At 40.3% G+C, this 16,511-nt stretch overlaps 1 protein-coding gene across 1 annotated transcript; it reads right to left on the bottom strand.

The window, feature by feature from the left end:
* Positions 1-6,242: 6,242 nt before the first annotated feature.
* Positions 6,243-13,865, bottom strand: LOC117713764 (serpin B9-like). The gene is made up of 6 exons (XM_034510223.2): positions 13,734-13,865; positions 12,891-13,028; positions 12,380-12,497; positions 10,394-10,536; positions 8,065-8,220; positions 6,243-6,650 (listed from the first exon to the last, which is right to left on the bottom strand). The coding sequence occupies exons 1-6, from the start codon at positions 13,848-13,850 to the stop codon at positions 6,243-6,245; spliced, it is 1,080 nt and encodes a 359-aa protein (XP_034366114.2). The 5' UTR covers positions 13,851-13,865.
* Between the last annotated feature and the right edge of the window lie 2,646 nt (positions 13,866-16,511).

The raw sequence follows: 16,511 nt of genomic DNA, 5'->3' as shown, positions 1-16,511 counted from the left end.
CAATTTGTTTGAAAGGGGAATAAAGATGATTATAGTAGGACACCTACAGGCAGTGAAGTTTTTACCCACATATTATTGTTATTATTAGACAAATAAATGCAATAAAAATGCTTTTAAAAAGCAAAGTAAGAGAGAGTAGCCTTGTTCTGGATCCCCACCCACTCAGCCCACATCCAGATATAACTTGACTCCCAGGTTTCCTAACACATCCAGGATCATAGACCCATCCAAATACCTGCTTAACTATGACCTGGGGAACCAGGGGACATAGGGACCTTGCCAAGACTGAGACACAAGCTCCTTCTGGTTTGCACTTGAGCCAAGAAGAGGAGGCTATGCTCTGCATCTCCACCAAATCAGCCCACACCCAGATGGAGCTTGATCTCTAGCAGTTCTGACACATCCAGTACCACAGGATCACAGGATCACAGAATCACAGGATCACAGGATCAAAAGGTGGCGGGAGGGACAGGCTCCAGCCAGAGACAGCATGACTAGTTAATGCCAGAAATAACCAGATGGCAAGAGGAAAGATCAAGAACATAAGCATTAGTAATCAATACTACTTGGCACCATCAGAACTTACTTCTCTCATCACAGCAGGCCCTGGGTACCCCAACAAACTTGAAAAGCAGGAATCAGATCTAAAATCAAGATTATGAAGATGATAGAAGACTTTAAGTAAGACATAACACCCTTAAAAAAATACAGGAGAACACAGGTTAACAAGTTGAAGCCCTTAGAGGAAATACAAATCTCTTAAAGAAATACAAAAAAAAAGCATACAAACAGGTGAAGAATTGAACAAAAAAGTCAAGGATATAAAAATAGAAATAGAAACATTAAAGAAAACACAAAGGGAGACAACCTTGGAGGTAGAAAACTTGGGAAAGAGAGCAGGAGTCACAGATACAAACATCACCAAGAGAATACAAGAGATAGAAGAGAGAGTCTGTCTCAGGCATAGAAAATGCCATAGAAGACATTGAGGTAACAATCAAAGAAAATGCAAAAAGCTCCAAACTCAAAACAAATATCTCTAATACTTGTTTTCAAATATTTCTGTAAAATATTTCTAAGCAAATGGGCCCAAAAAAAGAGCTGGAGTAGCCATTCTAATATCCAATAAAATAGACTTGCAGTGAAAAGTTATTTTAAAAGATGGGGGAAAGACTGTATACACAAAGGAAAAATCCACAAAATGAACTCTTTTTTCTTTTCTTTTCTTTTTTCTTTTCTTTTTTATTGGATATTATACTTACATTTCAGATTTTATCCCCTTACCCAATTCCCACCACCACCCAGAAACCCCCAATCCCATACTCCCTTCTATGAGGATGTGCCCCTACCTACCCCCCACTCTCATCTCCCCATCCTCGAATTCCCCACCCCACTCAGTGTTCAGCCTTCATGGGACCAAGGATCTCCTTTCCCACCTATGCCCAACAAGGCCATCCTCCATTACATATACAGATGGAGTCATGGGTCCCTCCCTATGTGCTCCTAGGCTAGTGGTTTAGACCTTGTGGAGCTCTGATTGGTTGGTATTGTTGTTCTCCTCATGGGGCCACCAACCCTTTCAGCTTCTTCAATCTTCTCTCTAACTCCTCCATTGGGAACCCCATGATCAGATCAATGGTTAGCTGGGAGCATCTGCATCTGAATGTGTCAGACTCTGGCAGACCTCTAAAGAGACAGCTATATCAGGCTCCTGTCAGCATGCTCTTCCTCACATCCACATCAGCATCTACCTTTGGTGACTGCACATGGGATGGATAACCAAGTGGAATGGTCTCTAGACAGCTCCTCCTACAGTTTCTGTCCCACACTTTGTCTTTATATTTGGTTCCTTGAGTATTTTGTTACTCCTTCTAAGTAGCACCAAGGCATCCACACTTGGTCTTCCTTCTTCATGAGCTTCATGTGGTCTGTCAATTGCATCTTGGCTATTTCAAGCTTTGGGGCTAATATCCACTTATCAGTGAGTAAATACCATGTGTGTTCTTTTGTGATTGGGTTACCTCACTCAGGATGATATTTTCTAGTTCCATCCATTTACCTAAAAATTTCTCGAATTCATTGTTTTTAATAGCTGAGTAATATTTCATTGTGTAAATGTACCACATTTTCTGTATCCATTCCTCTGTTGAAGGGCATCTGGGTTCTTTCCAGCTTCTGGCTATTAGAAATAAGGCTGCTATGAACATAGTGGAGCATATGTCCTTGTGTAATGCTATGTCCAATTTTCTGAGGAACCACCAGGCTGATTCCCAGAGTGGTTGTACCAGCTTGCAATCCCACCAACAATGGAGGAATGTTCCTCTTTCTCCACATCCTCACCAGCATCTACTATCACTTAAGTTTTTGATCTTAGTCATTCTGACTGGTGTAAGGTGGTATCTCATGGTTGTTTTGATTTGCATTTCCCTGATGACTAAGAATGTCCAGCATTTCTTTTGGTGCTTTCCCTCCATTCGAGTTTCCTCAGTTGAGAATTCTTTGTTTAGCTCTGTACCACATTTTTAATACGGTTATTTGGTTGTCTGGAGTCTAATTTTTTGAGTTCTTTGTATATATTGAATATTAGCCTTCCATTGGATGTAGGATTGGTAATGATCTTTTTCCAATCTGTTGGTTGCTGTTTGGTCCTATCAACAGTGTTCTTTGCCTTACAGAAGCTTGCAATTTTATGAGGTCCCATTTGTCAATTCTTGATCTTACAGCATAAGCCACTGGTGTTCTGTTCAGGAACTTTTCCCCTGTGCCTAGGTATTTGAGGGTCTTCCCCACCTTCCCTTTTATTAGTTTCAGTGTATCTGGGTTTATGTGAAGGTCCTTTATCCACTTGGACTTGAGCTTTGTACAAGGGAATAGGAATGGATTGATTTGCATCCTTCTACATGCTGACCTCCAGTTGAACCAGCACCATTTGTTGAAAATGCTGTCCTTTTTCCACTAAATGGTTTTAGCTCCTTTGACAAAGATCAAGTGACCATAGGTGTGTGGGTTCATTTCTGCATCTCTAATTCTATTCCATTGATATTCATGCCTGTCTCTGTACCATTACCATGCTGTTTTTATCACTATTGCTCTGTAGTAGAGTATGAGGTTACTGATGGTGATTCCCCCAGTTCTTTTATTGTTGAGAATATTCTTTTTTGCTATCCTGGATTTTTTGTTATTCCAACTTGCCTGTGGAGGAACCTTCAGCATTCCCAGCCACACTAACTACAAGAAGCAGGCATTATATGTCTCCCAACAAACAAAAGCCCAGGGACAGATGGTTTTAGTGCAGAATTATATCAGACCTTCGAAGAAGACCGAATTCCAATACTTCTCAAACAATTCTACAAAATAGAAACAGAAGGAACACTATGTGGATGCTTTAGTCCTGCATAAAGGGCAGAACAGGATGATCATGGAAGGTGGAGGGAAGGAGGACCTTGGAGGGAAAGAGTAGGGGTAGGAAAAAAGGGGTGGCAGAATTGGGTATTAAAATGTAAGGCCCCCACAAATGGAGGACCTCATCCAAGCCTCAGGAATTCTTGGCCACCCCAGTAACTCACAAGACACCAAACTTTATGTAATCAGCAAGTGTCATATTTTAATCAGTATACTGAAGTCAAGACCCATGACCCACGCAGGGGTAGTGGGGTCTGACCCCGGGGCTTTGAAGACAGAATTTAAAGCCCAAAATCACAACTCAGTGGACGGGGAACCACAACCCAGGGAGAATAAGGGAGGGCTATTGGAGAGCACCTGTGGAAAGTCCCAGCCCATTATTCAGTTTGTGACAGGGTACAAGGAACAGGCTATTCTCTAAGAGCCTATACGTAATCAGCCATCTATCTTGTGGTCAGCCAAGTTCCTGGTATCCAGGGTGCACAGGCACACTAACTTGAACTCCCAGCTCAAAAACCTTATTCAATCTATCTTATGGTCAGTTTTTAGTTCTCGGTACCCATAGCACTTGGTCACGCTGTCCTGAACTCCCAGCTCTGAACTCCTAGCTTATCTATTTTGTCTTGTGGATAACTAGTTTCCTAGGACCCAGAACAAGCAGAACAAGCTGATCTGCACTCTTGACTCCATCTGTGGAAGGTTTAAAAATTTTTTAACTGTTTCAGGAGAGGATGTGGAGAGTTACAGGGGGTCAAGAAATTGAGTGAAATTATGTAGCAGTGGAGAATGAGGAACTGAGGGGTAGCTACTGAGGTTCTAAGGTGACAAAAAAGCTAGAGGCTTCCAGAACCCAATGAGGATGACTTTAGCCAAAGTGCACAGCAAGGGGAGATTGAACCTATAGAGACCCCCAGTCGAGGGATAGGGTCACTCACAATCTCAAAGTTTTTAACCCTGAAATGTACCTGTCCAAGGGAAAGACAGGTACACAAAAATGAAGCAGAGACTGAAGGAAAGTCTATTCGGAAACCATCCCACCTGAGGATACATCTGTCGGCAGACACTGTTGCTGTTGCCAAGAGGCCCTTGGTGACAGGAATCTGTTATGGCTATTCCCTGCGAGATTCTGCCAACCCCTGACCAATGCAGATGTGGATGCTCACAGCCAACCATCAGACTGAGCTCGCAAGCCTGGTATGGTATCTGGTAGAAGGACTGCAAGAGCAGAGGAGAATTTCAACCTCAAAGAAAGAACAATGTTGGCCACCCAGTGCTCCCAGGGTCTAGACTATGAACCAAGGAGTGTACATAGATCACAGCACCAGATATATATGTAGCAGAGGATGGACTTGCCTGGCATCATTAGCAGGGGAGACCCTTGTTTCCGTGGAGTTTTGATGCCTCAGCATAGGGAGATGCTGGAGAGGTGGGTTGGGAGTGGGGGAGGGAGTAGGGGAGCAACCCCAAACATGCAAATGAGATGGGAGAGAGAGCAGAAAGGATAAGGGGATTGTGGATGGGGTTACCATTTGATATATAAAGAAATTGAATGAGAAAGAAAGAAAGAAGGAAAGAAAGAAAGAAAGAAAGAAAGAAAGAAAGAAAGAAAGAAAGAAAGAAAGAAAGAAAGAAAGCAGAAAGAAAGGGGAAAAAGGCAAACTAGTAGTTGCTATCTAACCACTAATAAAACATGGCATTCTTCATTCAAAATACTTTTTTCTTTTAAAATTGTTTGTGTGTGTCTGATTCTGAGTGAGGATACATGAACTGTGTACATACAGAATCCAGTGAAGCTTTAAAAGGACATCAGCATCGCTGAAAAGGAGTTATAGGAGGTGGCAATCAGCCATGTTGGTGGTGAACAGTTTACCTAGGACCTCTGGAAAAGTAGCAAGCTCTCTAAACTTCTTAGCTATGTATTCAGACCCTGATGACACTCTAACACATTGACATTGCTCAAGCCCCCTTTAAATGGCATAGTTTGAGTCATAATCTATAGTTAGATATAACCATGGCCATTGACAAACATATGGTTTAGTTGTAGGAGAATCTAAAATGCAGAAGGCTAAAAGATAAAGCAACCACTCTATGTGGTTCAATTAAAGGTGAAAGTACACACATTTGGTGAGAAAACAAAATATATTTGAAGTAGAATTTAAAACTTTACACAATTTTACAATTACATTTCATGGTGTAGAAACCCAATATTCTACAAAACCACAACTTGTGCCAGCAGAATATATGGTAGTCCCAACAAGTTGTCATGACAAGTGGATAAGTTGAAAGCAGATAGTGAATATCAGCTGTTAGAAGTTCACACTGTCTGTACCTGTTTGCAAGTCTGACACAGTTTTGGCCACATACCTAATTAGCAGGGAACTGCAATGAAAAAAATTTGAAATGTACCTTAAGGACCAGGTACCAGGAAAACTAAAGTTAGCAGTCATCGTCCACAGAAGCATTTGTAGGATGCAATCAAGATAAGGCAAGTTATGGCAAGAGTTGATATGCCAGGAAAGCAGTGTCTATAGTTGGCATGGTTTATCTGTGCAGTGAGTAGAACATTTATTCAGGGTTGCCTTAGAGAACCTTGTAGGCTATCTTGTGGGATATCTTTGGCTTCTAAACACAACAGGAAACCAAGCAACTCTGACTTGGCAAAGGGCACGGATGAATTTCAGGGTAGGGACAGCTGAAGGTGGATGTCAATAGATCAGGCTGGAAAGAAGAAAGTGCCCTTATTGTGGAAAATGTTCTCCCTCTATTTGCCCATCCTCACAGAGATGTAGGAGGGTTAAGATGCTGAGGAAGGTACTCTCCTCAACATAGTAAATGTATGTTTATGGAAATGAAAACCTGCCACAAAACAGGATAGTATTGGTTTTGTTGTGTCTGATAAAGAAAAGGAAAGGGTGGTCAGCACAGAAAGTTTGGGCCTGATGAGTTTCAGATGAACATACAGTATCATCTGCTGAGGCTGTTGTAGCTTCTGTGCCTTCTTCATTCACTTCCACAACAGTCTTTTGAATGAACTTAGACACATACAGGCCCCTCTCTGGAGACATTTCTGATAAGTCAGCCTTGTCCCCTTGGAAGACATTTACCACTCCCAAGTTTGGAAGAATTGTCTCCATGTCATAATCCTCCTCTAGTTTAAATTTTGGAAGAAAAACCAAAACTTTAGTGGTCTTCAAATAGTCTGGTTTGGTCCAAGCTGTTAACTTCTCAAAAGTGAGATTGTTTTCCACCTTTCAAAACAAAATTAGAAAATTTTAGATTCCCAATTATGGTCTTACACAGAGCCACACAGGTAATCCCTGATCACAGTATTCTCACCCATCATACACAGGTCACTGCATATTCACATGGCCAGGCAATGTGAGGATTTCATTTTTCTCCTAACTTGTATGTGGCTTCCCTGATGGGCATGTAGGCCAAAAAGCCCAGGGTAGGGAGAACTGGCTGTCTTCTCCTAAATCACTTTGGAGACTTCTTTTATTTCAAAGGTGTCCATGTCCAGTTGATTATGATTTAGGTTCTGTTTGCTTTCATTTTCTTGAACTAGATTTAGTTTCAAAGATATTAAACAATTGCTGCTAAAATAACAATTAAAAATTGAGGTAGAAATGACTTGATGCGGGCCACAACAGAAGGAAGGCCTAACCAGGTCTGCTTTCTCAGTGTTTTTGTGGGTTGTTTTGGATTGAATATGAAATTAAACTAAAGGTCTCTCATTTTGAATCCTTGCTTGGAAGGCAGCTAAATTTTTAGGTATGATATGCATTTAGCTGAGTGAGGGAGGTGTACTAAAGATGTACAATGCAAGTTCATCCTTGGTCCTTTGTTTCTTCTTATTTCCCTGTTTCTTGTTGAATAATATATCTAGTCTCTGTCACATGCGTCTGCCACTATGATAATCAATGATGGGGTCAGGTGACTTGAAATTAACCGTTTGAATCTATGAGCCAATATAAATCATCATATCTCCTAGGTTATTCATATGAAATCGATTGTTAGTGATGAAAAACTAATAATATCCCAGAGAAGCAACACCACAGTTAGGGAGCTGGATGCTGAGAGCTGTGGAGATGTTCTGCTTACAAAGACCACTTAGGTCATGAACACTCTACTGCCCATCATTCAGAGCATGGCTCACACACTGTGGGGAATGCTGCCACAAGGAATGACAAGATTGTTAAGAGATCCTGCCTGACTCTGTCCTCCCCAGCTCTATGCCCCCTCTTCAGATTTGTTGGGTAAACATTATTTTCTGTCTATTTTGTGTTCTCAGATATTAAATAAAATACGGACAAAAACCATCATATGTGTTATCTTTCTGGAGGGGAACTCTGGGCAAAGCACTGTAATGTTTGGTGCATTAACTATCCTCAATTTGTTGCATCATGCTTCCATCTCTCATTTTTGTGGTGATGTTATATAATGTGCCTATGTCACACAGCACATACTGACACCCTTAGACACAGCTTTGATTCCAGTGACAACCAAGAGCTTGAAGCTGAGTTTGGGAGTGCCACCCCCCAAAAAATGACACTAAGAAAGGTAAAACCTTGCGTTCTGTTATAATGAGAAAAATCACCAGGGCCACAGGATTGTTCTTTTAGACATTTAGAACTGTGAATAGTTCAGCTTGTCCTGCCTCACCTTGCTGAGTTCCACACCATCATCTGGGAGCAGGACCACCAAGTTCAACTCCTTGCCCTTGTAAGGCAGCACCAACACTTGCACCTGCAACTCACTCACATAGGCAAGCTTAAACATGTCTTCCTGGCACATCATCTTCACTGGCCTTTTCTCATTCTGAATAGAAAAATCCAGAACATTAAAAATATCATCGAGAGAGTTCAAGATTTCCAGACCAACTGCCATTAATTCTGGGATTGTTTTCAGCACTCGCAAGGAAAGCAATATTTTCATTGCAATGAATATTTGTCAGCATCTTCCTCTTTTCATTACACAACTGACTTTAAGCAGATATGGACCTGTCTATGTTATGATTCCTAAAACACCATGACCAAAAGCAACTTCGGGAGGAAAGGGTTGTTTATTTCATCTCACAATTCTCCATCACATTCCATCACTGGGGGAAGTCAGAGCAGGAACTCAGGCAGAAGACATCGAGAAATGCTACTTATTGGCATATCTCCCATGGCTCTCTTGGCCTGCTTTCTTACACAGCTCATGACAGCCTGCCCAGGGTTTCTATCACTCACAATTTGCTTGTACCTCACCAGTCATTAATCAAGAAGAGGCCCAACAGTCTTGCCCCCTTGTCTGTCTTATTGAGGTAATTTTTCTATGTAGAATCATTCTTCTCAAATGGTTGTAGTTTGTGTCAGGTTGACAAATGAAGAACTAGAACAGGGATTCAGTACAAAAATAAGGTGTCTGATCCAGCAAAAAAAAAAATGTGACATTCAAGTATTATTAATATTTGGGTCCTAATTTTGTCCAGTCTTCCATAAAAGCTAACTTCATAGTCATTTATCCACATGTTGGCAGCATTGAGAGCAAGTCAAATCTTTGGGAAGTTTGAACTACTATGAAAAGATAATTGTTGAGGAAGGGGTGCTCCTGAAGAAATATTGGCACTGCCTCATGTTTTCTGTGAGATGAACAAGCCTTCACTACATGATTCCACCATGCTGTAAAGCACCACCAAAATCTTGAATGTTTGGGCCACCTACCCAGACTGAAACTTTTGGAACTATGAGTCAAAATAAACATTTCATAAGTTGCTTATATCAGATAGTTTGTTACACTAATGGAAATATGACCAACACACCAGATGCAGGATTTTTGCCATTTAATATGGTCAAGCATAATAACTAAGGAAATGGCAAAATCAATCATAAATAACAGAAAAATCATTAAAGAGATTATAATATTTTCATAGACCTGTGATTGGTACTAAAGACAAATACATCCTCTCAGAAAACAGCCTGAATACAGAGAACACTTGCTCAAAGGTTCAAGATGATTCACAACCATTGAGCCCATCATAGGTTTAGGGCAGAGCTACATCCTAATAGCCCATCAAAGAGAAGAAAAATCACAAGCTACATTTCTACAAAATGAGCACTATATGGGCAGATCTGCATACTTGTCTGTGATGAAATCAGTCACAAAGGAGGAGATGCTTGTCAATCTATTACATCTTAGAGGCAGTCTCAACAGAACCTCATGTACTTTTTTCTTTATAATTTATTAAATGTTTCAGTTCTGATAGTCCAATGATACATTTCAAATACAGAAGTGAAACACATGGGAAGATTTTAATTACAGACGTACACTAAACATTAAAATTTGCTACAGATCATTCATAGTAAATGTTAAATTTCCACATTAGTGAAATTGTTCCCCTACAAGGCTTGACTGCTATAAAAGAATAGAGAGATTAATATTCATAAGTTTGCAGACATCATTAAATTATGTTTTTATAGGCACTGGGCAACTATTCTAATATCTATTCTAATTCAAATTATACTCCAATTAAGACTGAGATTTAATTATTCATTTTCAATATTAGAAAGCTATGACTATTGCTTAATAATAATAAGTTGAGTATTTGTATATTACTTTCTACATAGCCCAATCACCCATACATATGTGATACTACATTAACAACTAAGTTTGGGAATTCTTGAACTTTAAGTTTTAGGGTAAGGTAGAAATAATAGTTTTTAAAAAATGATCGAAAGTAGGATGAGCCACCACTAGAATAATAACACAGGCAGCAAATATTCCTCATTCCTATCATTTTCCTATGCAGTTTAACCTTTCAGTCAAAAACATAAGTATCGAATGGTGTTCTGGTATTTCCTGATTTCTTTCTTGCCAAGCTGAAAGTCAATCCTAGCACCACATAAAGAATATGCCATGTCTACCAGTGAGCCATGACCTTCAAATTCATAATTAAAGCTTTTTATGCAATTTTCTTGTAACACTGACACTTCTGGATATGGTTGCTTACCTCGTTTATTTTAAAGGGCATTTCCTTGGTGGACTTTATTTCAAACTTGTGATGCCATCTTCCTTTGAAATATAAGGCATTGACAAGAACAAGCCTGGTCTCTGCATCAACTGAGGCACCTGACAACAACTCTGGAATTTTTCCTTTTGATAAAGCAGAGATTTCATTCCAATTCACTTTCTATATGTGTAATATATAAAGGAATATGACATCTGGACAGATCCAAGCATCACAATTTCAAATTTGCTGAATGTGCATAAACATATTAAAAATAAATCTAAATAAAACATTCCCCTTTGTTTGACTCAATGTCATGAACACTGGAGAAACATCACAAGGTGAGGATGGTCAAAGACTTGTAAGTCCCTCAAGGTAAGCAGGTTTTGGAAAGTAGAAAAAGACACTCAAGGATGGAGAACAAAATAAGCAGAAAATGTTGGAAGCAATTGGGAGGGAACTGTGGTTACTCCCTGGGGTAGCTAATGTTGGTACTCATCTTGATTTGCTCTGGAATCACCTAAGAGACAAGTATTTGGGCAGATCTGTGAGGAAATTTCCAAGAAAGAAAAACTAAAGGAGAGGAAACTCTCTAGGATGGTGAAAACAATGCTGTTTTGCCAGATATGAAGTTCTGAGAGAGATGTCGGACTGCTTTTGTCTGCCTGTCTTCAGTCTCTTCTGGTAAGTACACTGCTGAAGCTGCTGAGTCTGCCAATTTTACCCTATTCTGGAACCAAGTCACTTTGGCAATTATAAGGATGAAGAAGACTAGTGGCTCTGCAGAATTTTCTAGGCCTTCATTGCCAGACAGACTACTGAAGTCGAGTAGCTAACAAATTCTGAGCTTTACCACATGCAGATGGTCAATGACTGACTGGCTACTCAGACTGTGTTGTGTATGCTAATCTACTAAACACCTTCTAAGTTATACATTCATTCAGTTTCTCTGTGGAGCCTGACTAATACATTAATGTAAAATCAAATTCTCTTCAGAAACTCCATGGTCATGCCCAGGTCTTAAATACCATGATATGTCAGAGACTCAAAGGTAGAAACTATTATAGGTTGAAAAAACTACACAATTTGGAGTGCTGTCCATCTCTTGAAGAGATAATGGAGGTAAGAAGACAGATTCCCTTCTACTCTATTAAGGGGTATCCTTTCCATAATCAATCACTTCTCTATTGTATGCTAACATACAATATCAAAGTTCACGTGAGGTAGAGGCTCTAAAAAGAAATGGGCAAATAATTGCTTAATCTTTAAGAAAATATTTTCATTCTTTACTTCCTATTAGCAGAAATAGGAATGTACCTAGTGATACAGAAAGATTTGAATGTTTCTGACATCACATAATGCTCTCACTGCTCTCAAAGACCAAGATGTTTTCAACCCCAAATTGGATACTCTCTTAGGCCAATGTGAGGTCTTGATATATTGTGGTCGATGGAAATCAAGTCCAGTTTGGTGTAAGTAAGGGAACTAAAGTAGAATATATGGAAGCAAAAACAAGACTCCTTTCCAAAAGTAAATATAGTGAGACCGGAGACAATGAAGACTGTAGGAAAAAGAAGCACCTAGTCAAGATTAGTGGGAAGGTCTACCCACAAATCTACTTCTCAGAGACGAAAGAGGCACATGACCTGTGAACCCTGGAGATCAGCCATATCTTCTAATGTAAACTATTAGACAGCAAATCAGTCACATGAGTTCTCATCATATTTGCATCAGCCCCTCCCCTGTCCTAAAGAAATAAAGAAACAACTCTGTATTTAAAACCTAAATGCATGAGAAGAACCTCCATGAATTCACTGAGATCTAAATTATATCATGTAGCCTAGCTAGGCTGAATCACCTTGACTCTGAAATAACAATGAGATCAGTCTGTTGTGGGGGGAAAGGAAATTAAGAGAAATTGGAGGGAAGGAAAAAGGGGTGGGTAGAGAGGACAAGAATATAGGGTTTGAATCAACTTGAAATCCTGACCTTTAGTCTTTTTGTAGACCCATGTGTTTATCTTTTTCCTGGACTCCTCTGGAGCCTTGGTGAAGGAGAGCTGCTCCATGTCCATATGATAAAACTGAACACAGGACTCCTTAAAGGTCTTTGTAGGAAAAAAATGATAAATGAAATAACACTGCAAAATAAAATGTCTGCAAGCTTTCCAAACTTCTGATTAATATGGCATTAAAATCAAAACAAAAATGAGTATAGATACCGCTTAAACAAAATAAGTCTTTATGTTCTATGCTTTTGAAAGTGGGAATAACTTCTGAGGAATGTTAGGTAGCTGTGTCTCACTATGTATCACAGGCTAGCCTAGAAATTCTGACCCTCCCGATCCTTTCTGAGTGCAGACATTATAAACATGAACCGTCATATTGGCTAGAATGTGATCCTTAGAATAGGATTTCTCAAATTCTCTAGGGTCCTTCTCCTGTGATCTATCCAACAAGTATTTTAATACAATTGTTATCATTATACTGATAGAACTTACCTGGAGAAATTCACAAGTGCTCTCTGCAAAGAGCCTATTGGCCATTTTGAAGATGTACTTTCTGGTTGGCTTGTTCAGGATATTGAGGATCCACAGGAAACACGGATGAATGTCTATCTCTTTGGTTAAACCAATTGCCTGTGAAGGGAAAGAATGAAACATGAGATCAATGATGACTCAGTTTGGTTGCAAATGGAGTTAACGAACTGAAGAGTTGGCTTAGACAGTAATGTACATGAGGCTCTGGTCCAAGCATCTTGCTATTGAAACAATTAAAAACAAGAATTGACCTTCCTTGCCAATGAATACTTATAAGTCTGTTGCTCAGAAAACCTCAAAGATATCAACAACACAAGTTTTAAATAATTTCAACATTTTTCACAGTGCAGTCCTCAAGACTGACCCTAGGACCTAAGGTAGACAAGAGTTCTGGACCTTCATGATAAGATTAAAACAAAACAAAATAAACAATAATGGCAAAACGACGACAAAATAACATTTCATTTTAAATTAATTCCCCCAGGCTACCCTTTAACTAGGGATCTTCTTAACCCATGCTCTTTAGAATATGGAATTAAAGTTCTGTGCCAACAGAACAAGCATAAAATTAGTTTTACGCCATTTTCTAAGAGAAGTCTGGATGAACTTTTGAGAGTTTCATCCATTTTATTTCTCAGGAAAACTCATTACCTTACATTAGTTACTGGAGGAGGCCATCTTCCTTCCTCCTTAGCCCCTGCTCTATGAAGCAGTGTATATATTCCTAACATTCTTTCTCAGCAGCTCTTATGCATGTGAAATAGCTGTGTATGTCAGGGGTTGTGGGGTTGACAAGCAACTTACCTCAGATATCTGGACTTTGGTATTTCCTTTCACTCCCAAAAGGATCATAGCTAGGGCAGAGGAGATGTTGATGGGAGAATAACATACATTTTTTGAAGGACTGTTATTACATAACATCTTTAAAAGATGGATGGCAAAGATACCATTTGCTTCATACACAATATTGAGGAAGGGTGATCTGGAGGCAAAGGAGAAACAAAACACTCAACACAGCACTGAATGATCATTGTTCTGAAACACAGAAACAAGGGATTCTACTTCTGGTTGTCCTTTCTAAACTTATAAGCACTATAAATTGAATTCTAAAAATTCACTTTGAATAAAGGTACTTCCAAGTTTAAGATTATTAGATACATCTGGTTTTTATACCAGAAAAAAGTAGTATCTAAACAGATATTGTCTTGCATAGTTGGAAGAAAAGATCACCAGGAATTCATAACACAACATAGCTGAGAGAGGTGTGGCTTCAGTCCCCTTCTATGCAGACCAGCTCCTCTCTTTTCAAGAACATAGAGATGAGATAAACAAAAGGAGAAAGGGAAGAAAAAGGAATACAGACAAGAGGCACCACGAGCTCTAAATCCTCTAGCCTGGGTTCAGCAACTCTCCATTATGGACTCTGCCTATGAAGAGTTTTCTTGTGTTATCCATGAGGCATTAGACAGTGCCATACCCATTTGCAAGTGCTACAGGAAAGACACTGAGATAGTGAATGAAACTCAAAGACTGGCTGATAATATCTACTCTGCTGTGCAGTAGGGAGCATTCCCCTACAGTGGTGCTCAGGGGACCTTGCATCAGCTACAGGCACCCAGGCTGCTTTTCTCTTGAGCATGCTTCACCTCTCAAATGAATTGAAAATGTGGCCCAGACTGTGACTGCTGCAGACACTATAACCCAGGTCTGAGTCAGTGCTCATCCCATAGCTGTGCTCTCGCTGTCATGTGACCTTTGAACCCTGGAAGCGTGTTCCAGAACGTTTTCTACTGTACTAAAAATGCAGATCACATAGTCTAGGGAGCCTCAAAAGACTAAAGCCCACATTTCTTCCTGTTTCTCAGACAGAGGGACACAGCATCCCGACAGGTTACTTAGATCCTCTGGATTCTATCCTTAAGTCTTCCAGAGCTCTGGAGGAAAGGTGGAGCTGCTTTATTTCAATGACTTACCCTCTTGTTGATCCTCTCAACTGAACCAGCTTGCCCCTGCCCACATTCCTGCCCATCCATCCTCATATTACTTTATAGTTGCTTCTGAGTCCTTTGAAGTGTTCTTTATTCCACATAGAAGGTCCCCTACCCCATCCCTGTCACTGAATTCAAACTCCTCACCCTTCTCATATTCGAGGTAACAGGATAACCTCAGGGACTCTGCTGTCCTACCCTAACAAAGGTACCCCACTTCAGGTCACCCCCAAGGGTAATCTTTTCTCATGATGGTTGTTTTTCCACCTAACTAGGAGCTCTTCAAAGGCAAGGGACTAGACATGTACTCCAAGGCTAATCACTGAGAAGCATGATTAAGATAAAGGTAGGGATTCAGCTCATGACTTTTTTTTAATGGGAATAAAGAGTGGGCCTAGATCACGCTGATCTTTAAAGGACACAGAAGTAAGAGACATTATTTTGGAGATTATTGAGGAGAAATCGGATGTAGTCAAATGGACTAGGTGATAGGACCTTAGAGAAAGCAGGACAAGGACAGTAGAAAAGACCAGTGAGATTCTGCAGCATTTATACCTGATAGAGATGAGTCAATACAGTTCTAGGACCCAGCCTTAAGTTCCACAGCCATTGGGCAACTGGGATTTCTAAAGAAGTCACCACCCTGAATGCCCACCAGATACCACCTCCTTACTGTCTCTTTTCCTAACTCAAGCCCTGGGGTTCCTTCTCCTGTACTTAGCCTAGACTTTCTAAGGATGGCCTTCAGGAGTCCTAGATCTCTGGGTTAAGCAAGGTGCTCTTACCTCCTAACTTTGTGGCCTCCCATTGCTGTGTTCAAGTCTTGATGCCTCTGGAGTACAGCTTAGCTGTCTACCCTGTTCACACAGTGTGTTTATGCACTGCAGAGCAAGGATATGATGCTCAGTGCCGCAGGCCAGAGGTGGAGAGAACAGTCCTGACATCATCCAGCTTTACAGGGTGGAGTTAGATGGGGGTTGGTGAACACTTAGGTTCTGAAAGAAAGCAAAACTGGTAGGATCCTTGTGTCTCTGGCTGACAGGGAATGAAGGGAGAATGGTGACTGTAGCTGATTGCAAGGCTCTGTCACTGTGAGGGATTGAGGTATGAAGGTGGTTGCCCCAGGTGTCCTGTCAGGTCTATATTAGGCCAAACACATGTAAAGAATCCTGGTGCTAACTTCCCAAAGAGATGTTTCCAACTGCGGGGGTATAGCTTGCTCCATTGGAAGACTCCTCCCTGTATAAGACAGAAACCACCACTGAGACAAATTAGGTCAGGATGCTGTGTCCTCCATCCAAGGACAAGGTACATTCTATTTGCATGCCCTCAAAGAGAATACCTCTTTTCTTTTTTTAGAAAAAAAAACTTGGCTTCTTTGGAGTCTCAAATTCTTTAATTTTTTAAAATAAAATAATGTTGTTTACTTTGTATTTTACCTGCATATATGTCTTTGTACCACATGCATGCTGGTGTCACAGGAACCAGAACACAGCATAAAATTCTCTGGACTGGAGTGTTTCTTAGATCCAGTGAACCTTTCTCCACATGGCCATGCTGATAGTAGCATTTGTATCAGAAACGCTTGATTTGA

Source organism: Arvicanthis niloticus, chromosome 8, assembly GCF_011762505.2.
Source record: "Arvicanthis niloticus isolate mArvNil1 chromosome 8, mArvNil1.pat.X, whole genome shotgun sequence".
In the NCBI taxonomy this organism is placed as follows: Eukaryota; Metazoa; Chordata; class Mammalia; order Rodentia; family Muridae; genus Arvicanthis; species Arvicanthis niloticus.
The sequence above is the reverse complement of the archived record's forward strand: the minus strand, read 5'-3'. Positions and strand labels throughout refer to the sequence as shown.

Coding starts and splice junctions, on each gene's coding strand:
- LOC117713764 (XM_034510223.2), bottom strand. CDS start 13,850: ATGTTATGTAATAACAGTCCTTCAAAAAATGTATGTTATTCTCCCATC. Junction 13,029..13,733: donor CCAAAGTCCAGATATCTGAG/GTAAGTTGCTTG, acceptor TTCCCTTCACAG/GCAATTGGTTTAACCAAAGA. Junction 10,537..12,379: donor GGTCTACAAAAAGACTAAAG/GTCAGGATTTCA, acceptor CTTTATCAAAAG/GAAAAATTCCAGAGTTGTTG.